The sequence below is a fragment of the Pteronotus mesoamericanus genome, unplaced genomic scaffold (assembly GCF_021234165.1).
Source record: "Pteronotus mesoamericanus isolate MK-2021 breed Mesoamerican mustached bat unplaced genomic scaffold, CSHL_Meso_final contig_25, whole genome shotgun sequence".
Taxonomy (NCBI): domain Eukaryota; kingdom Metazoa; phylum Chordata; class Mammalia; order Chiroptera; family Mormoopidae; genus Pteronotus; species Pteronotus mesoamericanus.
The window spans coordinates 35,080,991-35,106,306 of NW_026555105.1; the positions used below are offsets into that span (position 1 = coordinate 35,080,991).

The following is a 25,316-nucleotide window of genomic DNA, read 5'->3' on the forward strand; positions in this document are numbered from 1 at the left end:
TGATGTATCACGTTTACTGATTTGCATATATTGAACCATCCCTGCATGCCTGGGATGAATCCCACTTGATCGTGGTGGATAATCTTTTTAATGTATTGCTGGATGCGGTTTGCCAATATTTTGTTGAGGATTTTAGCATCTATGTTCATCAGCGAAACTGGCCTGTAGTTTTCTTTCTTTGTAGGGTCTTTATCTGGTTTTGGGATCAGGGTGATGCTGGCCTCATAAAAAGAGTCTGGGAGTCTTCCCTCCCCTTGGATTTTTTGGAATAGTCTGAGAAGGACAGGGGTTAGCTCTTCCTTAAATGTTTTGTAAAATTCTCCTGGGAAACCGTCTGGCCCTGGTATTTGTGTGCTGGGAGTTTCTTGATGACTGCTTCAATTTCCCCGGCTGTTATCGGTCTGTTCAAGCTTTCTGTTTCTTCCTCCTTCAGTGTTGGAAGATTATATTTTTCTAAAAATTTGTCCATTTCATCAATATTTTCAAATTTCTTGGCATGTAATTGTTCATAGTAGTTTCTGACAATCCTTTGTATTTCTGTGGTATCAGTTTTTATTTCTCCTCTTTAATTTCTGATATTTTTAATTTGGGTCCTCTCCCTTTTTTTCTTGATGAGTCTGCTTAAAGGCTTGTTAATTTTATTTATCTTTTCAAAGAACCAGCTTCAGGATTGGTTCATCCTCTGAATTGTTCTTTTCGTCTCTATGTCATTCAGTTCTGCTCTAATCTTGACTATTTCCTTCCTTCTACTTGCTCTGGGATTTATTTGTTGTTGTTTCTCCAGTTCTTGAAGTTGTAGTGTTAAGTCTTTTATTTGAAATGTTTCTATCTTTTTTAGGTATGCCTGTATTGCTGTGAACTTCCCTCTCAGGACCGCCTTTGCTGTGTCCCATAAGTTTTGGACTGTTGTCTGTTCATTTTCATTTGTTTCCAGAAATTTTTTCATTTTCTCTTATCTCATTATTGACCCATTCATTGTTTAATAGTGTACTGTTCAGTCCATGGGTTTGCAAGTTTTTGAAGTTTCTCTTGGAGGTTGATTTCCAGTTTCAAGCCCTTGTGGTCCGAGAAAAAGTTTGGTATTATTTCAGTTTTCCTGAATTTGCTGAGGTTTGCTTTGTGTCCTATCATGTGGTCTCTCTTTGAAAAACTGCCATGAGCATTGGAAAAGAATGTGTATTTTCCTTCTTTGGGATGTAAGGTTCTATATATGTCAGTTAAGTCTCTTTGATTCAGTGTTTCATTCAGCGTCACGATATGTTTATTAATGTTTTGTTTGGAAGATCTGTCCATTCTTGACAGTGGGGTGTTGAAATCCCCTACTATCAGTGTGTTGCTGTCTATATCTTTTTTGAAGTCATCCAACAATTTCCTTATAAACTTGGGGGCTCCTATTTTGGGAGCATATAAGTTTACAATGTTAATGTCTTCTTGATAGATTCTTCCTTTCAGTATGATAAAGTGCCCCTCTGGGTCTCTCTTTATGGCCTTTGTTTTGAAATCTACTTTGTCTGATACAAGTATGGCAACCCCAGCCTTTTTCTCATGCCCATTTGCTTGGAATATTTTTTTCCATCCCTTTACTTTCAATCTGTGTAGGTCTCTTGCTCTGAGGTGGGTCTCTTGCAGGCAGCATATGTGTGGGTCATGTTTTCTTCTATATGAACCCTTTGCTTTCCCGAAGAAGTTATGTCTTTAACAAGTCTAGTGATTTCTAGCAGGCTATCAGTCCAAAGGACCAATTGGAAGTAGCTGACTACCTCAAAGATCAACATTATACAGAGCCAGTTATAACATGAACAATAATAAGAGCAATCATAATTGGTTAAAACCTAATAAACATATTATTGATCGCAACTGCCAATAAACACTTAGCAAGTAAGACTATGTGAAGTTAGGCTACACGAAAGAAAAATCAACTTTACAGAAAAAAAATACAACTGATATTCAACCATATATAAGCTTCACCTTGAAAATGTTATATAGGCAATATTGTTCTCTCACAGAAATAAGATTTATCTAGATCTATGAGATGCTACTGTATTTTTAGAGATTTTTCCTTCATTTTATTTCAATATTACTGTTTGTTTAGAAACAGGAAACAGAGTCAAGCTTCCTGACATTCTAAACTGGCTTTTGTTCACCAGCTGCTTGCGGCAAGTCTCTTACTTCAAAAGCACAGGGGAGTAGGCATGTCAAAGCGAAGTGCGACACCCAGGGCAAGGTGAGCACACAGTAAAGGCTAAAGAAATCAGAGTTGTGGCTATGTAGCCAAAACCCCAAGGCATCAGCGCACCCCCTCAAGGTGTGTAATTAGCAGTTTCCTTCCTACCTGCAGTGTTTGTTTTAGGATCTAACCACAGGATTTCAAATCACTACTGACATTATCTCTCCTCCTTCAAACACCCGCACATGTGTCTGTGGGTTCTCTTTCATAACTAGTTTCTTTGTCTTTATGAGACAGAAATTTTAAGTCACAAAGTCGGGCTCTACAAGGGAAAGCAATTTTTGGTCTTTGTCATCATTCAGGAACGTTCAACCCTTTGGCATCTCTGGGCCACACATCAAATACATTGCAACACAGAGTCACAAAAAAATCTCATAATGTTTTAAGTACATTTACAATTTTGTGTTGTGTGCATTTCATAGCCATCCTGGGCTGCACATGGCCCGTGGGTTGGACACCTCTGAATGAGTCTGTCTTCGGGAAAACGGTTTCTGTGAGAAGTCATCTAAGAATAGAATGAAAATCCCAGCTGAGTTCCAATGCTCAGATTTTCCAGTGGTTTCCCACAGCACTAAGAATAAAATTCATGGCCCTATATGATCAAGTCCCTACCTACTTGCCTGCCCTTATTTCTCCCACACTTGCCACTTTTCACAGGATTTTTTGTTCTTGGAACTTTCCAAACTTCCACCCCAGGGCCTTTGCATTTGCTGTTCCACCTACTTAACACATGCTCACCTCTAGATTTTCATGCACAGCTCCTTTCCAACATTCAGAGCTCGGCCCAAGTTTCACCCTGTCAGGAAGCCTCTCCAGGCCTGCCCCTTCTGAGGCAGCCCGCTGACCAGCTCTCCTCTCATACTTCCACATTCACTGTTGCATTTTCTCCATGGCACTGAACACTATCTAAAATTATCTTTTTATTATTATTTTTGTTTATTGTTCATCCTTTCTGCTTCATGAGAGGAGGGAATGTGGTTGTACTGCTCACAATTATATTTACAGTGTAAAGATGTTCAATACATATTTATAAATGAAAAAATGAATGCAACCAGCTCAATTATCTTCATGTGAAGGTCACCTAATTTCAGCACGTGTGCAATATTCTCTCTTTCCCCTTGAAAAGAATTTGGTATGTATAATTATCTCTGTTCATTATTTTTGCTTGATACCAGGCAATCTCTGTGATTTATAGGTTCACATTACTGTGAACCTTAAGTAAGTTTTCTTCTGTCATTAAAGATTGCTTCTACTTGTTCTAAAGTTTTCTTTAAAAACACTGATTAGCACTATTGGATATTACTTTGTAAGCACATTTAAATCCTCTAATCTGAGATTTCAACTAAAATGACATGTCTTCAAAGAACCCAACCCTGAAATAACCTTACAGTAAAAGTGCTCAACATTTTCTGCTCCATCACATTTTATTGGTATTTTTCCTACAAAGTAAAACCTCACTTAACTGTCACATGGCATGCTTACTCTTTAGTGCTAGTTACTATATGTTCCTTGTTTATTGTCAGTCTGTCCCCATATAAATATATGAGAAGACATTTTTGCTCTTGTCCACTACTGTATTACTAGAACCTAAAAATTGTGCCCACATAGAATGGCGCTGAACTGATGACCCTGAAAGAACTAATATGAAATAAATCATGGATTAATATATACTACGTATTATATATGTAATATATAATGTGTATATGTGTGTATGTATGTGTGTGCACACATATGTATACATACATATGTATATAGTAATATATGCGCACACATATATACATATGTGTGTGTATATACACATATGCATATGCGCGCGTGCGCGTGCGTAAATCTTGGTAAAGTTTTTGGCCTTTTGTTTCATTTATTTTCCATCTATTAGTATAGGAAAATTGTATGTTAACATGAATATCTATACACTATTAAAGTACTGAGGTAGTAACTTATAACCAAGCAGTTAATGAACTGCAAAGCTCACTTTAAAAACAAGTTGCTTTGTACATTTAATATGTGCACAATACTCCCACTTTTTATTGGTGATATTAACTTGGGGCATGAAGAGTAAATTGCAGAAACAAACTTGACTGTGAAGAAGTTATTTCTGAAACTAAAGCCTCTTGGGAACACTGAACTATAATTCATAGCTGAAGCCGCTTCAATTTTAAATACAATACTATTATGATAGCTTAACAACAGAATTCAGAGATAGCTTTAATTTAACTGGACTCAAGATTTTTCTACATATCAAGGAACCATTTTATTCACAAATAAGATATTTCTCTTCATATTGTGTATCAGATAAGAGAGTGGAAGACAAAGGAATGTTAAGGAAATATTAGCTATTTAATATGAATCAAATTAGAGACAAATGTCTCACTAGATTACTTTTTAGGATGTCATAAGACTATAAAATAGCACTGAAAAAAAATATTTAGGGAAAGCAGCCTAATTAGGCAGAAACTGTTGACTGATTTGCAGTCAGTTCAACCCCAAATTCCTTGCAAGAGCTGTGTCTTGCAAAGTTTCTTTTAGTTGAGGTAAAAAAAAAGTTATTAATAATAATAATACATTCTCTTAGAAAGTATGCATTAATTTCAAGAGTATTTTTCTTTGTTTAAAAGTATTTTAAAGACTGACCTTTGTTCCAAAAAAATTACTAATGTATCACACTGGATACCTGATCTAATGAATGAAATGTGTCCTTGCTTCTAATAATGCCATATTTACTATCTATCTCCCCTCCATGTTTGATGGCAAATTAATTTTTATGACTTTACTTCTCATTAAGTAGAAGTCTAAGCATTAATATAGGCATTTTTAAGAGAAAAGAAAGGTAAAACAAGGAATTACTATTTCATTTTAGTAGGTGTCACTCACAGTTGAGAAGTTGTAAACTGATTAAAATACTTAAAATTTATCATAAAATTTATCAAAAAGAATTCATTTACTGTCATTTTTCTATGGCTTTCAAAATCTTACATTCAGAAAATGTTTAAACTGTGTAGAACAGAAATGAAACAAAGGGAAAAAAAAGATACCTTCGACAGACGAGTAACCGAAATAAAACTTGGTGACAATTATAAGCTAATATCTAAAGGGGGGCATTGATAATGCAATAAACTCATTACTTTATAAAACAAATGTTCTTAATTAGAGATAATTATTTCATAACTTACCTCTGCATACTTTAACTTCAATGTTTTATGCATTTCTCGAAAACGACTATAACGCCTGAATACAGTCCATGTCTCATCAAGGACAGTAATCTATTAACCGGGAAAATCAAAACAAATCAGCATTAATTAGAGAAAAAAGTGACTAAAATTGTTTTAAATAATTTACAAATTAACAAAAATTTATTAGCATGTAATATTTCTCCAGAATTGAAGACATTAATCTAGTTGCATAAATAAGACTTAAAAATGGTAATTACTCTCTACTTAAGTATGCATCTCTGGTTTTCAAATCTGGTTAGAAGCAGCATGTGCCTATGTAAAGTGAGGGACAGTTTACTCCGAATGGCTTATGAAAGTATCCCTTAACCCTCTACTTGGCCTGTAGAAAGAAAATCCCTCAGGGTGACCTTTCTGTCACAGTAATGTGTCCAAATAAAATTCTGGTACAGGTCATCAGATACCATCCAAGTGGACAGGAGGGGGAAAACATGAAAGAAGAAAAAGCAGAGGAAAAACAAAAGAAGGGTGAAGGAGAAAGGAAATGAGAAGAGGAGAAAAAGGAAAAAAAAAAAAATCATTCTCCACCGTAGTGACTGTTACTATAAAAACACAACATATTTTGCTTTATTTCAGAGGAATAATTCTCAATCCAGCCTTTCACCCACAGTTCCTATTGAATGAGCTAACTGGGTGGAAACTTTGGTGCACATCAGCTCATATACTGAGGACACGGTGACAAGCCAAAACTCATAGGCAATAGCAGCCTTTAGAATCACACAGCCTAAACCACAGGCTGGTGAGTGTCAGTTCTACCTTTCTTCTAAGCTGCAGATTCAAGTACCGAGACATTTTTTTTAGATATCACATGGGAACCTCAAATTCAGTCTGTAAAATTGGACTTGACATAGACTTGCTAGAGAATATCTAGACTATTCCAGTTCGATGTCCATTTCACAACCCACCACCAAGCTATGCCGGACAGACACTGAAGCAATGCCCATGCCCTCCTGCCCACTAGCACTGCCACAGGGGAACAAGCCCTGGGTCCTGCTCTCCTTTTACCTCCTAAACATTTCTTTGAGCTCTATCCATCCATCCTTCCTCATCACTGCCATCTTACTCTAAGCCATCAGGTCTCATGTGGCCTCAGCCAGGGCCACTCCCAGTTGTCTATATCCTACTACCCCCTCCACCAATGCCTTCTCTGCGCAACTGACAGGAGTTTTAAACACTTGTATCTGATCATTCCACTTCCACACTTAAGATCCTCCCTAGTAGCTTCACACTGCTCCTAGAACTCATATCTTTGGCCCTGGCCGGGTAGCCCAGTCGGTTAGAGCATCGCCCTGATATATCAAAGCGTGGGTTTGATTCCGGATCAGGGCATATACAAGAAGCAACCAAAGAATGCATAAAGAAGTGGAGTAACAAAATCAATGCTTCTCTCTCTCCCCCACTCTCTAAAATCTATTTAAAAAAGAAGACTCACATTTTTAACCTTAAAGATCCCAATTTTTAACTTAACCACTGCCTGCAACAGCTTCACCTGAAGCCCTTCTCCCCCCAGGTGTTTTTTCTCATGCTGCACTTCTGGAATGAGATGGCTCCTTTCCATCTCAGGATCTTTTCATGAGCTGAGTCCCCGTCTGCAAAATCTCACCCCGCACTTTAGAGAAATACCCTCCTCAAACACAGTAGCTCCACCTGATTCTCCCACATGTAAGCCACACGGGATCATAGGAAAGTGGAAGAAGGAGTGGGGAGAATACACATGCGGGTCATCTAGGAGAGGAGTGAGTCTTGAGTTTTAGCTATTCTCTGGTTCACTCATTTTCCAAAGTGGCAAATGCAATCATTTGGGGTATATAAGGATTGGCATTTTTTATTTTCATCATTCTGACTCTATTCATTATTCACAATAGTTGTTTAAATTGACAGGTTTCTTATGTGTTCCTTTAAAAAGATATTTCTATCAGAAAAAACCTAAGTATATTTTAAAAAATCAAGTAAAAGTAGTACCGGTGTCTGCAGTTCTAAATTTTTAAAGCTGGTTATGCAAGTCATTCAATGTTGGGGAACACTGCTGCTGGCAGATAAGCTGGGGGAGTCTTTCTCTCCAGTTCTCTCCTCAATGGACTCTGCCAAGGCACGTGAGCAAGGCCAGCACAATCAAAGAGGAGTGATGACTTCCTTAGGGCAGGAACACAGCAATATGCTGCCCTGGCTGATCACAAACCAGGTGTCAAAGGGAGAACTGGAACAAGGGTGGCCATGGTGTAGCCTACTTACTAGGCAAGCCCAGAAAATTAATGGAATCAACACCCATGACCCAGGGGAAATAAAACTGAGGATGCTCATAGTTGAGACCATCCTGTACTGGGACTTTGGATTCCAGAAAATGTCACCCAATACACCTAAATTGCCCTCATCTCCCAGATTCTAATGGCCCCTGGGGCTTGCCTTCTATCTCCTGAAATTCTTCCATTGTTCCCCCTGAACTTACGGTCAATCACCAGGACAATCCCTGTCCCACTCTTGAAATTCCTGGGACTATGCTAAACCACAACCCTGGTTAAATCCAACTGTCTGTTTACTTCTAGCCTGCACCTGCCTAGAACAATGTGGCTGAATAAAAACACACCACTGAAGGGACTGGTCTCATTTTAAAGACACAATCACTATCTTCAGATCAGCTGGATGCCTCCCACCAGTCATACCACATTTCCCAGTTCCATTCACTCTTCCATTCTATTAGATAATAGTATCTAGTTTACTCCATCTTTCCTTTTAAGCCTTCATCACTTTCCCTGTTCCCACTATCAGCAGATAATTTAATCCCTAGTTCACTGAGAAAATAGAGATAATCCAAAGAACATTTCCACAAGTACCCTCAATCAAGTCTACTCATCTGCCACCATGTGCCTTGTACCTCATCTTTTCTCCTGTTAGCAAACATGAGAGATGTATCAGTGTTCCTAGTTAAGGACAGCCAATCCATTCTACTAGAGTCCATCACTCTTGACTTCTGAAGAATACTGTAATTAGCAATTTCCTTTTCTCTCTCCTATAACAATGTTTCCATTCTCTACTAGATTATTCCAAACAGCATTTAAACAAGTTATTGTTTCTTTCATTAAACTCTATCTTGGCCTCCCTCTCCTTCCACCACTCTATTTTTCCTTCCCATTATTCAAACTCCTTGAGTTTATTCTTGATGTCATCAATCTCTTCTCATTACCCCTTAAATGCACTCTAACTTACTCAGCATTCCACTCAAACTACTCTTACCTACTCTTAACAAGGTCAGCAACAACCTTGATGTTGCTAAATCTACTGGTTCCTGGTCTTGATCTTCCTCGATCTATCGACAGGATTTGTTGTAGTTGGCAGTGCCTCTTTTTAATACTTTTTTCATTCAACTTCTAGGTTACAATATTCTCTTACCTAAATTCTCTTGGCTGAGATTTCTCATCATATCTCTGACCTCGAAACATTAAAGCGTCCCAGAGTTTAGTTCTTGAATATGTTTTATTTTCTACCTGTATGCACTCCTTTAGTGATCTTATCCCATCTCATAGCTTAAATTTATATTCTGATGAGTCCCTAAATGCTTATATTTCTCCCTTGAATTCAGACTCATATATCCTACTGATTATGCAAGTCTGCCTACTTGGATGTCTAATATGCACCTCCAATTATTCTCATTCAAACCCACTCCCCCCTCGCTGCTTCCCCATCTTTAAAAATAACAATGCCATTCTTCTATTTGCTTTGTCCAATAACTTTGGGGTCATCCACGATGCTCCTCTTTCTCCCGTATCTCACCTCTAATCGTTAGCAAATCCTTTCCTTCAAACTTCAAAACATGTATAATGAGAATCTGACCATTTCTCACTATCTCCACTGATAACATCCTGGTCTTAACCATCATCATCTTTTCCTCAGACTGTTTTTAATAATCTTCTACTTAATCTCCTTGCTTCTTCTTTTGTTCCCCAATTTTCCCTTCATTTTTTTTTTCTCAACACAGCAATCAAAGTGATATTATTAAAAGTTAAGTCAGATGAGACCATTTCTTGGCTCAAATGGGTCATCTTCCTAAAGTGTCCCTTCTTACTCAGGGTACAAATTCAAGTTCTTTCACTGACCTACAAGGATCTCTATGATCTGTCTCCTCCTTGTCTTCACTCCAACTACTCTCTCCCTTGCTCACTCTGGCTTCCTTGCTTTTCTAGAATACATCAAACATTCTACACAGTAAGTAGAGCCTCACAAAATTTGTATGTGATTTTTTATCTTTCTGGCATGCTCTTCCAAATGACCAGCTCACTCACTTTCTTCAGGTCTCTGCTCAAAAGTCACTTTCTCTGTGAAGCCTTCTTTGGATGTACCACTTAAAATTGTACCCGTCTTCCCCCATCTCTACTAAATAGTTCTCATCACCTAACATTAATTATATATCTTGCTTTTTGGTATCCCTTACTCATTAGAATGTAAACTCTAGGAGGGCTGGGATTTTAACTGGTTTTTCACTACACCTTAGAAGAGTACTTGACACATCATGGGCATCCTGAATGAAGAGTTTGGAAGATGGAGCCCCAAGATGGACCTGTCTTAAATACACTCAGGCTACTAGTGTCAATAAACCAGCAATGAATTTTTTCATCTCTCTGGGTAGAAAAGCCCTCAAGAAGGCCTCAACCAGAATTAGGGTGAGGTGACCTGGACACCTAGCTTGTGAGGCCATTGGCTTGTGGCTTCACATTTGTAGCTTTAGCTTCTACATCTCAATCTCACAAATTTGGGTTTCATTCCTTTTTCCCAGGATATTGTCTTTATAAGGAATATCAACTTTTCTAACATGTACATACCAAATTCTGGGGAGGACATGACACGGCTAAGTGATTTCCTGGGCAGTAGATATCAAGGGCATTTGGGCACAAGATGATAAGAGAGCAAAAAGAAAATAAAATCTCTGAGAGAGCCCCCAAATCATGCAATATACTTCTTCTGCTTGACATCAGCCCCTGCATGTACTGGGACATGGGATGCTGCAGTGGTGGAGGTGTAGACCTGGGAGAAGATGGGGAAAGATGGCCCAACATGGAGAGGGCTATTCAAAATTTCACAGGTGTGTTCCTTTGAACTTGGCATAATGAGGTCAGTAAAGGTATCAGAGGGATCTTTGTTTTCACTATGTTACCCTGGTAACTCCAAGAGTCACACCATTAACGAAGAGAGAGGGGACTCTCTTGAAACATTTACACTGTGTATATAAAAGTTCTCTAAAATGTTGAACAATGAAGAACACTATTGGTATATTCCAGGGAATGACTTATTTTGTTGCCTCACATCTTAACTTGATATTTTATTAAATTTACATTAATAAACTCACATATAAATCTCAATAACTTCTGCCTTCAGTATTTCAGTCTCTAGTCTAAACCAGTGGTTCTCAAAATATGATGGCTGACCAGCAGCATCAGCTTTATTGGGGAACTTACTAAAATGCAAATTATAGGTTTTACCCCACTTACTTAATCAGAAACTCTTGGGTGGGACCCAGCAATCTGTGACTTAGCAAACCCTCCAGGGAATTCTGATGCAGGTTAAAGTCTGAGCAGCCACGCTGTAAATCAGATATAGTCACTTCCCAATACCCCCTCCCAAAGCAAAAGCCCTTAGCATGGCATTCAGGACCTTTTCCAGGCTAACCTAATACTACCTTTCTAACCACAGCTCTTGGTAGATTAAAATCTCACACTTGAGGCAACTTGTCAACAAATAAATATGGCATATCCATTGATCTTTTGAAGGGTCTTTTGAATGTGAATGCCCTGTTCAGTCAGTGGAGGACACTTGCTCAGCACAATTCCCCCACTGGCAACATCCTCACTCCTACTCCTTTCTTCCCGGAAGAATCATTCCTTCCTTCATGATTCGTGAGCATGTATTTTGTACTTTGATAAGAGCACACATCACAGGATATTAATTACACAATTAATGTTATATTAACTTTTATAACTGATACTAATTATATAAATGTCTCTATGCTACAAGATTTTAAGGGCTGAGCCGAAGTGGAGGTGAGAGGACTCTCGTTGCAGAAAATAACATTTACTGAGCTACCACTATGTGCTGAGCAGAATGCTAGATGTTGGTAGTTTTTTGAAAGACATAGTTAAGATGATTTTGCTTTTCAAATCAGGTAAGGGTTCCAGGTTTGGCCCAGATCAGTCAAAAGGGAGGACAAAGCCTGCTGCAACCTTGGTTCTACTTACTCTGTTCTGGTGATTTTCATGAGGTTCACCTGAATCAGATTATTTGCATTAGAGGCACAATAGTATGATTTAAAAAAAAAAAAAACTGCACTGAGAATATGGTGAATTTTCAATATTATTTGTATCAAAAGCCTTCAGTAATGCATAGGAAGACTTCCAAATTTTTCACCCTTGAGATTTTTACCTGAGTTTAGGTTAAATACAAGGATTATGGAGGCTCACAGTGCCTACTTTATATATAGAACATTTAGATCTCCCCCTTGTTTATCAACATGTAAACACAATGAAGACAATGATGATGAAGAATGAGATCATCAGACAAATATGGAGGGCAAGGCAACCACAGGTGTCATCTCTCCATAGCAAATGGTCAAATCCCTTCACTACAATGAAGACACTTGCACATCTCGAGCTGGAGAAACAGTGCATGTGATGTTTGGAAAAACTACACATAGAGTAAATATATGTATTAAAGTCCTGTTTCGCCCCAGATTAAAACTGGGCATGAAGTGAGGGGTTGATGCAGAGAGCAGAGACAGAAGATCACTACGACAAATAAATCAGATCAAAATACTCTATTTTCTTCGATGCTGAGAATGCAGGGCATCATTATTACACATCTTTGAGGAGCAAATTCATTACTTCTCTCTCACAGAATGAGTCTGCTGATACAAATCCATCTTTTCTAGGCCATAAAATGATCAAGCCCAACTTAAACACCATAAACATATCCACAAGATGAACTGCATTTACTTATAAACAATTCTGAATTGAGTGTTTTCCACAAATTTATGTTATATACATATTTTGCTGGTTTAAGGATTGTCCATTTTAAGATCTTTCCTCAGTATATATTTGCTGTGTATATCTATCTGTGTAAGGAGGAAAATCAACAGTTTATATACAAAGAAAAATATTGTGGCCCCCATTTAAGCAGTTACTTTTAGAGTTCCCTTTGACAAAATTTATCTTTAAACAATATTTGGAGGAGTTATATAAAGTATATAAAAATAAATTTCCTTGTATTTAATACAGTTTGAAGGAAACGGTCTAATATCAACATAGTATATACTAAAAAGTGTTTTGTCAGATTTTTGCAAAATATAATCTTATGAACCAACATAACTATGGAGATGTTTGAGAAAATATTAAATATTTTTCAAGTATTTAAAACTGTTTAGTAATATTCATTAATGCATTATATTTAATTAAAATTTCTTTAGACAACTTGTGCAAATGGAAGTAAACCAGAAGTGGTAAAAGAAGCCAACACCCCATTGATCACAGTGATACCCCATAGATATCAGATTGCCATCAATTACTCCTGGCTCTGGTAAACCCTTAAACCGCTGGTGATTTTGGAATTCCAATAGGCATGTGCACCCTGCATGCACCAAATCTGCTGTCAGTCTTCGCTGTGACTGCCCTTAACCTCTCCCGGTCTCCTAGCTCACCTCCTCTCTTCTGATCACTCACCTATAAGCCCTGGCTGGATGCCAGGTCAGTCTTTCTGCCACTGGGAGGTCACTTCAAAATCCCTAACTGCCTAGACCTTCTGGTTGGTCTCTATCAGAACAACCCCCCAAATCAGGCAGCAGCCTATGGTGTCAGTTTGCTTTCCTGCATGCTGCTCCTTGAGGAATACCCCTATCACCACCACTACCTGGAAAAGCAAGCTGCATTTATGTGAAATTTATGCAATTCTAACTCAGCAGCGTCACTCTTACTTGAAAATCCTTCCAAACTACTTTCTCTGTGATGAGCATTTCCAAATGTTCTTCAATTTTAATGGACAATGATCTTGTTTTACTGAGAAGACTATGGTCACCTACCACTAACTGCCTGAATGCCCTTTCAGCAATATCTTAAAATGATACTGTTTCATCATATGTTCTCCTTCCTTCAAAACCTCTTCATCTTCTTTATTCACTTCTACCTGAAAGGAGAGCCCCTCCCAAAGGCTGGCTTCAGACTGTACTACTTCCTATTTCCCAAACATCATCTGTACTGTCTGCCCGTAGACCGGTGCCCTGGTGTTCCTATTGCCTAGAATGCCCTTTGTCGCTTTCATCTCCAGTCTTTCTCAAACAAACATGTTAAGTCTTCTTAACTGTCTCTTCATGACCCCTTTCCTCTGCAGTGTCCTATTTTTCTCCATGTTTCTCTCCCCCTACTTAGCGGACTCCTGAGTACATGAACTGCTTATTCATCTTTTCTGTACCTTGGCTGTAAAAAGAAATTTTACCCTTCGCAACAATATGCATGGACCTGGAGAACATTATGCTAAGTAAAATAAGCCAGCCAGAGAAAAGACAAATACCATATGATTTCACTTATATGTGGAATCTAATGAACAAACTGAACTAACAAGGAAAATGGGGACAGACTCATAGATACAGAGGATGAGAGCTGGGGAGGGGGTGAGTTAGGGGATGGAGAGATGGAGCAAAAAGGAAAAGGGACTCATAGACATGGACAACAGTGTGGTGATTGCTGGAGGGGAGAGGGGTACAAGGGGACTAAGCAGTAATGGAAAAAATACAATATTTAATATACATATATACATATATATTCACACACGCATACAGGTACCAAATAAATATTTGGTAAATAATAAATAAATGAATAATGGAGAGAGTAGAGCCCAACGTCTCTTTTTAATAAATATTTTTCTACTTCATTTTCCAATTCAGTCTCTATCCTGATATGTGGTCAGTAGAGTGACCTGCATTTTTGTCTTTTCCTGACTTAACAGTAACTGTTAAAAGTTTTTAAAATGTAGGTATTAGGGGAGAGAGTAAAGAATTGTAAAACAAAGTAAGAAAAAAATGTCATTTACCAAATTCCTTTTAGATAGAGGAATCTGAAGAAATGCTGTGTTAAACAATATGGGGGTAAATTGACTGCAAGTTGTAAGATTCCTAAAAAACAGCAAGAAACAAAAGGCGGTTTCTAAATTGCCTTTAGAGGGTGGGTCTATTAATTTAAGAGCCTTTTGTTTCTAAGTGTCATGGTCCTTAGTTGTTTTTTTTTTTAAACTAATTGATTTTAAATAGTGGTGAAATTACAATATATTAGTTTAATAATGATTCAATATTTATATACCTTATGAAGTGATCACCACAATAAACCTAGTAACTTTCTGTCACCGTACAAACTTGTTAAAAATATCATTGACTACATGCCCTATGCTGTACATTACATCCCTGTGATTTATTTTATAACTGGAAGTTTGTACCTATCAATCCTCTTCATCTTTTTTTGCCCATCTCCCCATCCCCCTCCCCTCTAGCAACCATCAATCTGATCTCTGTCTCTATGAGTCTATTTGTCTTGTTTGTTCATTTGTTTTCTGTTTTAGATTCTACATATAAGTAAAATCATACAGCATTTGCCTTTTTCTGTCTAACTTATATCACTTAGCATAATATCCCTAGGACCAGCCATGTTGTCACAAATGGCAAGATTTCATTCTTTTTCGGGCTGAGTAATAGTCCACTGAATATATATACCATATTTTCTTTATCTACTCATCTACCAATGGACACCAAGGTTGCTTTCAAATATTGGCTATTATAAATACTGCTGCAATAAATGAAGGGTGCACATATATTTTCAAATTAGTCTTTTCCTTTTTGGGGGATGATTTCTGAATGTCATGGTCCTTTGGATATGCAAGCTTGAGGATAAAAGGACATAAGCTGATGCTGAATCCTTCCACTTAGCAAGGAGGCTCCCAAAGGTTATCTAGGGAGGAGGATGGGGCATGCTGGTGCTTTTGGGAGAATACGATTGCCCAATGGGGTATTTTCAGTTATTTGCTATGAGATGTGCAATGTGTCTCCTTCGATGGTTCTCATAGGGACACTTTAGGAAAGTTTATATACCTTTCTTTTGGGAAATCCAAAGGAGTGCTGAGGTCTCTAGCCAAGGGACCACAAAGGGAAAGAGACTGTATCAGTGGCCACCCAGGGGTACTATTTCCCCATCCAAGGGAATAGCTGCCACCTGAATCACGTCCAAAAGCTGCCTAAGTGGTCCTGAACCAAGCCGAAATTCCTCCTCCCATGCAGTGGGCTCCATGAACCAATAGCCCAACTAACAACAAATTCTGTCTCAGTGGCACCTGAGGGAAGAAGCTGGGTCCCCGCAGGAGGACCACTGTGCAAGGAGAGAGGAATCTAAGTTCCACTGTTGGATCGGCCCGTCTGGTGATATCATAGGTGGGTGGTGTATGGAGTTTGAAGAATGAAGATTCCTGAAAGTAGGAAAATGATGAAGATGTAAGATTAGTCAGTTTTATTATCCAGGAAACTACCCTGATATCCATTTGTGTAGATGTATCACCAATAGGCATGCAAAGGGCCTTTATTCTTTGGTTTCTGAACCTGGTCTATGTCTAGTATGTCACAAAGAAAGGAACTCAGTCACTGACTACTGAGTCACACCATCTGCTACAAAACTAGGAAGTGATGAGAGATGAAATAGGGGTTTACAGCTGCCCAAATCTCAGCCTTCTACAATAACTAGAATTAACAGCTTCTTTATGCTTCAACTTCAGTACCTTCAAAATAAATAATCTGCTTATCTTGGTACTTATTTAGAAGTTTGAAGGTGAATCTGAAAGAATGCACATAAACCGTAAGGTTCTGACAAAATGGATGCCTTTCAAATCCAAGATCATTACTAATAAGTACTTCTCCCTTTCCCTAACACACCTTTGTGAAGCAAGTGAGGAACAGGGGGAATTATTCCAGTTTGAAATTGTGGGAAATTGTGAGAATGACAGTCTAAGCAATTTTCCTTCAAATTATCCAAATATTCAGCAAAGCACGAAATGCAAACTCTCTACCAATCATCAGTGGAAAATGAAAGAATAAAAATCTCAAGATTAAGACAGACCTGGATCCCAGCTTTCGTCCAGTCACTAATAAGCTGTGTGAATTTGGCTACATTATGCAACTTCTCTAGGCTTGATTTTTTCATCTGTAAAATGAACTCATGATAGCTAACCTGCTATCATTTTTAGATGAACTAAAAAAAAAGAAAAGAAAAGAAAAGAAAAAGTGAAGCAAGCAGCAGAGTGCTCGGTGCTCAGTAAATGTAACTCTTGGCTCTGTGGTCGTGCACCTAAAGAGAGGCCTTGTGTTAGGCACCAGTGAAAAGCAAGGTACTACCCACGGGCAGCAAATGCACAAAGGGGAGTTTAAACAATTCACATGATTTATTTTAAAACAAATATCTTCTAGGAAGAAATGTACCACTCCCAAAAATCTGAAATTAAGAAAAAGGAAAGAGTACTATATTCTTATAGAAGAAAACAAGATTGAAATGGAGACTCAAGGCATGGCCAAAAGGAAATGACTGCTCTTCTTCTGTGCTTGTGACTCAGTCTCTTTTCTTCATCATTTCTCAAACGTGCAGCAATTACTTTGTGAAAATACACACACTGCCCAAGTAAAAGTACTATAAAAGATTAGTTGCTTTGTATGAAAACAGGGAAAAGGAATATTTTTTCTTAATTTTTTCCAGTGAAAGACAATGTTCACAGAGAGAAGGGAAGGGTGTTTAAAAAACACTAAGGATAAAATATGATTCTTCTAAGTCCCAACATTATTTCTTTCACTTGTTATTTATGTTTAAAAATATTACACAAACTGAATATTTGAATCTAGATGGACCATGGCATATGCAACACTCCATTTGTCTCAGCTACGCTGAAATGCATGCAGGAATATAATCTATCAAGTTACTAATAAGCAGATATTCAGAGGCCAACGCACAGATGCTTCTGAACATTTATTTTACATCAAGTTGGGGGTATTTCTAAAAGATATGTAAGTACATAGTTGAATTAATAGGTGGGAATGGCTCTTGTTTATGATCTGCGAAATAAAAGAGAAATTTCTCTGACTACAAATGTGATTGCTGTAACTCTCAAACTGCAAATTTTCTGGGCATTTCCTCTTCATGCTCTGGGCAGATTTATCCATGATCAAACTCTCAAGTTTTGTCAAGGCATTAGCAACAGCCTCAGTTAAGAAAGTGCCTGGGACTTGGCCGTATTTAAGAAGTTAAACACACACACAGAAATAACAGCAACTTTTTGAGAACAGGACAGGATTTGGAAAAAGCCACCAAGTCTAGGACAAAACTAAAATACGGCCTCAACTTCTAAAAAGTGAAAAAATCTGCAATATTTACAAGGTACATTAAAATGAGCAAGTAAGGGAACCAGAATGCCTTGGAAGATTTATAGCTGATGTGGACATTCGGGTACCTGGATCTACTTACTTAGCTGCATGGCCTTTGCCAAGTCACTCATAATTTACCTAATTCATTAAATGCAAGTGAAACCCTCACTTTGCTACATTTTCTACATTTGTGGAAATGTCTGGCAAAGTGTCTGAAAGGATGAAGAAGGTGTTTGATAGATGTTCATGTGCTTCCTTGAAAAGATGTGGCAAACTCAATTGCCTACAGGAATCAGTCAGGACAGAAACTCTACGAGGCCCTGTGACAGTAAGATAACAGGGAGCACAGCGGGTGTCTGTGTATTAATTTGAACACATTCAATCCTGCTCCAGAGGATGGATGAGGCTCATAGGAAGGACTAAGCACAGCCAGTAAGTAAGCTGGAAGCTTATGCAGCATAGGCAAATCTCATGGAGTGTGTCAGAACGATAACAAATAAGCAAGCAGCCGTGAGTGAGACTCAACAGAATTCATAAGATGTGCTTAATTAAATATAGACCCATAACCTATAAGATATGAAAAACAGAATAAATAAATATGATGGAACAGATAAAAATGCTACTTCGATATAGAGTGTTAAGTCATGATTATTCCTACTCTGGGCTGACAGTATGTCAACTTTGAATTAACGACCCTTGGTGACAAATGGCCTGGTCCCATGCTGGCCCCACATGTGCTCTACCCAAGAAATGCATGTGAGAACCGGGCCTGTTCAGCAGGTCAACAGCCTACCATGCTCCCACGTAACACGTGTGCATTGCTCTGGGCACTGTGCCTGGCCAAGGCTCCTTGCTAACTAAAAACTCTGTCCTGGTAAGCAGGAAAGGCTGAGGTGGCAGAGGGACGATAGGTGAACACAGTGTGTCCCTGGGGTCAGGTAGTGTGCTCTGCCACCTTCCCCTCCCTCCCTTGGCTTCTCTGTGTAGGTTTAAACTGATTTGATAAATGGCAGCACAGAGACTTCCTGTGGTCTGTGAGCCCTTCTGTAGAGTGCTGTTGGACTGTGTTTGAACTGAGACACTATTCCCCTAGCAGATGACCTCCTTTGGGACAGGGAGCTCTGAGGTGTGTGGCACAGTGAGGCACAAGCCTGACCGAAGGAGCCACTGCTCCACTCTGGCCAGTGCTGCCCTGTGGGCATGTGGGCTGGAGGTTCCCATGTTTTGTGACATTTTACAGAAACTTGGAAAATCTGGATTTCCATGTCAAATCTCCCAAGATTTAAATGTTGGCAACTTAATAAAAATTTTAAGCACCTTTCCAGGCCAAATAATAAACACCATCCACCACCACTTTGCTCCCTCTGTCTTAAGTTAGGAAGTGCCACCAGTCTCGGTACCATAGTCCCTGTCATGTGCTCCTTCAGTTATAAAAACAAGACACCAAAATTTGAAGTTTTGCAAATTACAGCCTTTCACCTTCAGGGGCTCCTCTGTTTGCGGAGGATGCTGCAGATCTGAGGGTGCTTAGCAACTCCTCAGCTCTGGGGCCACAATGCCTGAAGTTAGAAGGGAGGGCTCATCCCATATCTAAACTCACATAACTGAAAAGGACCCCCACTGCCTCAGGGACTCAGGAATTACTGGGCTGGCCAAAAAGTTTGTTTAGTTTTCCCCATACAATGACTCTAGTAGCATTTCACTGTCTTTAACTTAATTTGAAACAATTTTGTTAGATTGTATTGTGACAGCTGTCAAATCAGTGTGCATTTAAAAAAAAATCAAAATTGGTGAATTTTTGTGTAGCCATTTTAATACTGCAGATGGAAGAAAATAAGCGACATTTTTGGTGAATTATGCTTTCTTATTTAAAGAAAGGTAAAAATGCAACTAAAACAGAAGAAAAGATTTGTGCAGTGTATAGAGAAGGTGCAGTGACTGATCAAATGTGTCAAAAGTGGTGTGCAAAGTTTCTTGTACTATTGACCTTTTGGCCAAATAATTCTTTGCTGTGGGGCTGTCTTATGCACTGGAATATGTTTAACAGCACCCCTGGCCTCTACCCACTTGAAGCCAATAGCAGGAGATAAATGACATATTCAAAAATATCCAAATCAATAAAATTATTGGTGAAAATGAAAAATGTATCTTTTATTTTACAAAAAAACTAAACAGACTTTTTGGCCAACCCAATATTTGCAAATGACCTGCAAGTTTGTGCTGGAAAACTTCCTATGTTATACTTTCATCCTATCATTCATTATCCTTGTTTTCTCTCTTTTCGGGCCATGGCGAGGAATTACAGCAAAATGAGATGGAATTTTGGGGCAAAAGGAAGAGACTGTTACTATGGTTATCCTTGTCTTCTCTTTTTGGGCCTTGGCCAGGAATTACAGCAAAATGGGATGGAATTTTGGGGCAAAAGGAAGAGACTGTTACTATGGTACCTTCAACAAATATCAGATGGTTAAAATCAGGACAGGTTGTATTTTAGATGTCATGTATTTGAAGTGAAGTAGGCAGCCCTGGTCAGCAAGTGGTCCAAAGGGATTCTGGAGAAAAGGGCTGACTTCCTGCAACCACCTGGGAAAAACAGAGCCCTGCCATGTACTAAAGAAGCATGCAGGACATGTAACTAGAGTGCCAGAGGCTCCTTAAAGGAGAGGACATGATAACATGTACTCCCATGAGCAAGGGGCTGGATGGAGAGTGCCCAGGAATGCGGGGTAATGCCCAGGAGGTGAAGAGTGAGCAGAGGTCTACCGGTTTCTGCAGACAGGCCAGGACACAACTGAACTACACTCTGGCTGCTGGAGACTGCCAGAGCCAGGATGTGTGCACATGTGCTGGTGTGTGTACATGCTCACTGGTATATTGGAGGGCAGAATGTAGAAAGTGGGAGGGACGCAGGGAGGTAGGAGGCAGCAGCTGTCTTGGACTGAGATACAGTCAAGAAGCTTGATTTGCCCACATCCTCACTGGGTGACTGGAGAGCCAGCGCCCTCCTGAGGAAGACAAAGAGCGAGACAACTCATCAATGACTGAACCCAGCAGCATCAATAGAGCATGAGGAATCCATGGCAAGGAAGGGGGGAGGGCGGAGCAGGGGCTGTCTACAATGGACACATGGTTGCAAAATCCCTGAAGCTCTAAACAGGCTATATTCAATGAGATCACCTTGCGGCAGGGCTTGTGAAGGTTTTGTTGATGGGTAATCTCCACTGAGTGACCACTTCCGGTCAGGCCCTGTGAGGACTGGGAACTCAGCGCTGACAGACTGACAGGGCCGATGGAGTGTACATTTGAGGAGAAGCCTGGCAATAAACACAACAACGACCAAAAAATCACTGTGACTGCAGGCTGTGACAGCTGCTGAGGGGAGTACCCCAGGTGGTGGGACAGAGAAGCGGGGGGACACAGCAGATGTCACCACTCTAGGAGGGACAGGAAGACAACCTTAAAAGATTACTGTCAGTTTTTCTGGAAATAAAAACTCTCAGGGAACAAAATATTTTTAAAAATATAGAAGTTACTGGCTTGTTTATATTAGCACATTAATATGTAAGTTAAAAGGCAGGGAATTTAAAACAAGGCTGGTAACATCAGCTTATTTCTATAACAGGACTCTGAGCGCCTCTGTGAGCCTTAACCATAGAGTTTCTCGGCTGGAGTTTTTTTATCATGCTGAAATGTAATTTAAAAATTAAATTCTACCCACTCTGATCCTGGGTAACTGACAATGGCATGGAAAATGCAGTGTAACTGATTTCACATGCCAATCACTGAAAAGCATTTGGAGCAGGAGTTTTCAAATGACTGTCATAGTCCAGTTAGTGGTATTACCTGCTATGCAGTGCAGGCACATACTGCACAGGTACATTTTGCTGACCAATAGGTGACAGTCAATGACATTCAACACAGAAGGTGCTCTTTTCAGAGAGCAGCCAGACTGGCACCACCTCAGCTTCTCCTTTGTCTGTCATGGGCTGTCAGGACATACATCTTTTGAAGTAAATATGGACACAGACCCAGAAGAGTGTGCTATTGGGATCTGCTGGAAGGCCTAACTGTAAGGACAGTGGGAATTGGCATGAGTCCTCCAAGGATCAGTAAAATAAAGAGGGGAGGGGTGCAACACGGAGATGACAACTTTTGTGTTATCAAATAAGGACAGTGAAACGAACTCCAATATACAAATTGTGATTCATCCACACATGAGGATTCAATTTAACAATAAAAAGAAACAAATTACTATTATACTCATCTACATAGATGAATCTCCAAAACATCACATAAAATGGGAACAACCAGATGCAAAAGAGAAAATGCTGCCTGGCCCTATTTGCATGGCATGTGAGACCAGACACACCTGAGCTCTCCTCGCAGGGAACAATCAGTGCTTGCCGGGAGGCGGGGTACGCACGCCAGCTATAAAGGGGCACCAGAAAATTTCTGGGGTGGTTGAAAGATTGAAATCTTAATTGGTTACATGGGTGTATACATACGTCAAAACTCATCAAACTACACTTAAAAGGTGTGCATTTCATTGTATGCAAATTATGCCTGAATACAATTGATTTTTAAAAATGTGACCCAAAAAACCCCCCATATACTTATCTATTCTCACAATTATTTCATAAAAGTTATCTTTAATCCCTAAAGTAAAGAGGACATGACAGTCCTTTTGAGTTAAGTATCTTTCAGTTTAATGAAAAGCCTGTTTTTCTCATTTTAAAGCCCAGTGATGGAAACCTCCTCAGGATCCATCAGAAATCAGAAGATGAACATTTGAGATAACTGTTGTTCTCATTCTCCCACCCCCCAACCCCTGCCAAAGTCCATTCCTTGAACTCTATCTTGAACATTCCTTTAACATTCCTAAAATATGTCTCCATTATTTCATTCCACAATGAACAGACCTCTGAAGCTAGCAGGCTGGGGATTAAAATGAAAACAGTCAGGAAGAAGGAATGATTTAAATAACTAATAAATCCTTCTAAATAAGGGTTGGCAGAAAAGGGCAGGAGGCAGAGGGAACTGGAAAGGTTTGAGAGAAGCTGAAAGAAAGTACGCTCCCAGGCAGCCATACCTCTACGCACTGTCTCCTCCCAGGCTCTCTTGGGCCTGCCATCTAAGCTGGTGGAGACTTGTCCTGAGTGGGCCCTGTGTGCTGATGAGTCAGCTCAGCCCCTGAAATGAACTGGCAGCAACCACAGCCAAGTTGCTCGGTAAACAGGTGTCAAGACCCTCCCCTGCCGGTCACAGAGGGCACAATGCCTTGCTGAGTGCCTTCAGGACCTCAGAAGAACATTAAGAAGAGCTTCATGGAAAAATGAGGGAAAACAAAACTAGATATTTTAAAAAGAAGCCACAAAGATTTTTCTAAAGATAAGAGACAATAACATATCTATGTACATTAACAACGGATTTTCCTTGTAAGAAGATCTAAAGTGAAATAGAACAGACTCTTAGAACTAATACTTTTTACTTAGCCTTCTTAAAGACACTGGCTCATCAAGAGAGTAATTTAGGAATAGCCAAACTATCTCCTAAGTATGATTATTTGTTCTAGAAAACATTGCCTCTCCATGACTAAATGATGGATGGAAAAAGCTGACACCTTAATTTTAAAGGTCAGAATGTTGAGGGGAATAATAGAAAAGAGACCCACAAAATACAAAACCCTTAATAAAGACACAGTTGAACACCAGAAGTCATTACTAGGATTCTAAGGGTAAAAATCTCCCTTTAATTAATCTATATCTAATGACAAACACTTATCCTGCGCTTAGGATGGGGCAGGCACTGTTTTAAGCACTTTACATAACGAAGCTCATGAACCCCTCATCCCAACCCAGCAGGGCTGGTTTCATCATCACCATTTGACATAGGAGGTTGCCTGAGTTGTCGAGGTTACCGGGAGGAGACCGGACAGGACATCAGTGCACCCAGTACTACTCCAACAGCTAGACCTTTGCTGGAGCTCAGCCATTTTTGTTTGATTTGTTTAAGGGTGAGACAGTATTTTCATGTCATGTTTGTTTCTACTTCTGGACTCTGATACTTCTGTGACTGGGTAACCCCTGAACAATGTGAGGCCCTCAGCACACGTGTGAATGCCTCGGATGCCCTGCTTACATGGGAACTAGGAATTCTCCAGGTAAATGCTAACAGGCTATTCCTGGAGCTAATGAATCAGCACCTGGGATAAGCACAAAAAGGAAGTAGAACGATGATATGCTTTCAGAATTTCACTTTGTTAAGTTCAAAGAAAGCAAAACTCTCTGAATTTGGACTTTATATATTTTGAAGTAAAAGCCTAAATTTTGAAAGGCCCCATGAATTTTTTTTGTATTTTGTTTCTCTAACTTGCCTTTACAGTAGCATCTTCACAATTTTGGCCGGAATTACATATAGCCTGGATTATTATTTGCTTGAAATTTTTATTTAAATCAACTTCGTTTCTCTTATTTTTCTTTTTTTAGGTATAATTGACACAACATTGTATCATTTTCAGGTATATAACATACTGATTAAATATCTGTATATTTTGCAAAATGATTACCACATAAGTCTAGTTAACTACTGTTATCACAGTTACAAATTGTTTTACTCTCTCAGCAACTTTCAAATATGGAATACAGTATTACTAACTACAGTCATCATGCTGTACATTACATTTTCCAGGACTTATTTATTTTATAACTGGAGCTATTTGACTCCACCCATTCCTCTTCTCCCCATCCCCAGCCCCCCAGTTCCCTCTGGTAGTCACCAACCTGTTGTCTGTGTCTATGAGCTTGGGTTTTTGTTTGTTTTTTAGATTCCACATATAAATGAAACCATCCTAGATCAACTCAGTTCAAAAACAATTAAGTATCTTTGTTATCCATGTCTTAAGTTTTGTGCTTGAAACTAATAGTTATATTAACACATTTATCAATTAAAATAAAATAAATCTATGCACCAATTAAAATCATTATATGTCCTCCAGTGCTGTGAGTTCTGTTTTGGAGAACTCATAGTCTGAGCTGGTAAAACCTAGTCTTTACCCTCTACTTAAAAACATGGATATAATATAAATACACATTCAGAAATCATTCTTATGTATGTATAGACCATTACATGTATGTACAAAAGGAACTAATATATACACACTATACACACACACACACACACACACACACACACACAGACAATTTCAAATGGCTGCAAAAGGAAGTGACCAGCAATGAGGCATTAAGCCAGGGGCAGTGGGAAGTACCAGATCAAGGACACAGTATAACATTAGTCATCTGCACTGTTTCTCCAAGAAGACTGAAAGAACATGCAGGCCTAATGGGAGGAATCCCCTTGGGTGCAGGGGTTCCAGAGGTGCACTAGAGCAGGAATGTGGGGAGGGCTGGCTTCGGGCTCCGTCCCTCAGCATCCCCCAATAGCA

At 39.2% G+C, this 25,316-nt stretch overlaps 1 protein-coding gene across 2 annotated transcripts in view; it reads right to left on the reverse strand.

Annotated features, from left to right (window-relative positions):
* Positions 1-25,316, reverse strand: part of KIF16B (kinesin family member 16B) — a 301,193-nt gene that overhangs the window by 47,634 nt on the left and 228,243 nt on the right. For both annotated transcript variants that reach the window (XM_054574081.1, XM_054574080.1), the window contains one exon: positions 5,401-5,490. In XM_054574081.1, coding sequence (XP_054430056.1) covers positions 5,401-5,490 — 90 coding nt within the window. The remainder of the gene's footprint in view (positions 1-5,400; positions 5,491-25,316) is intronic.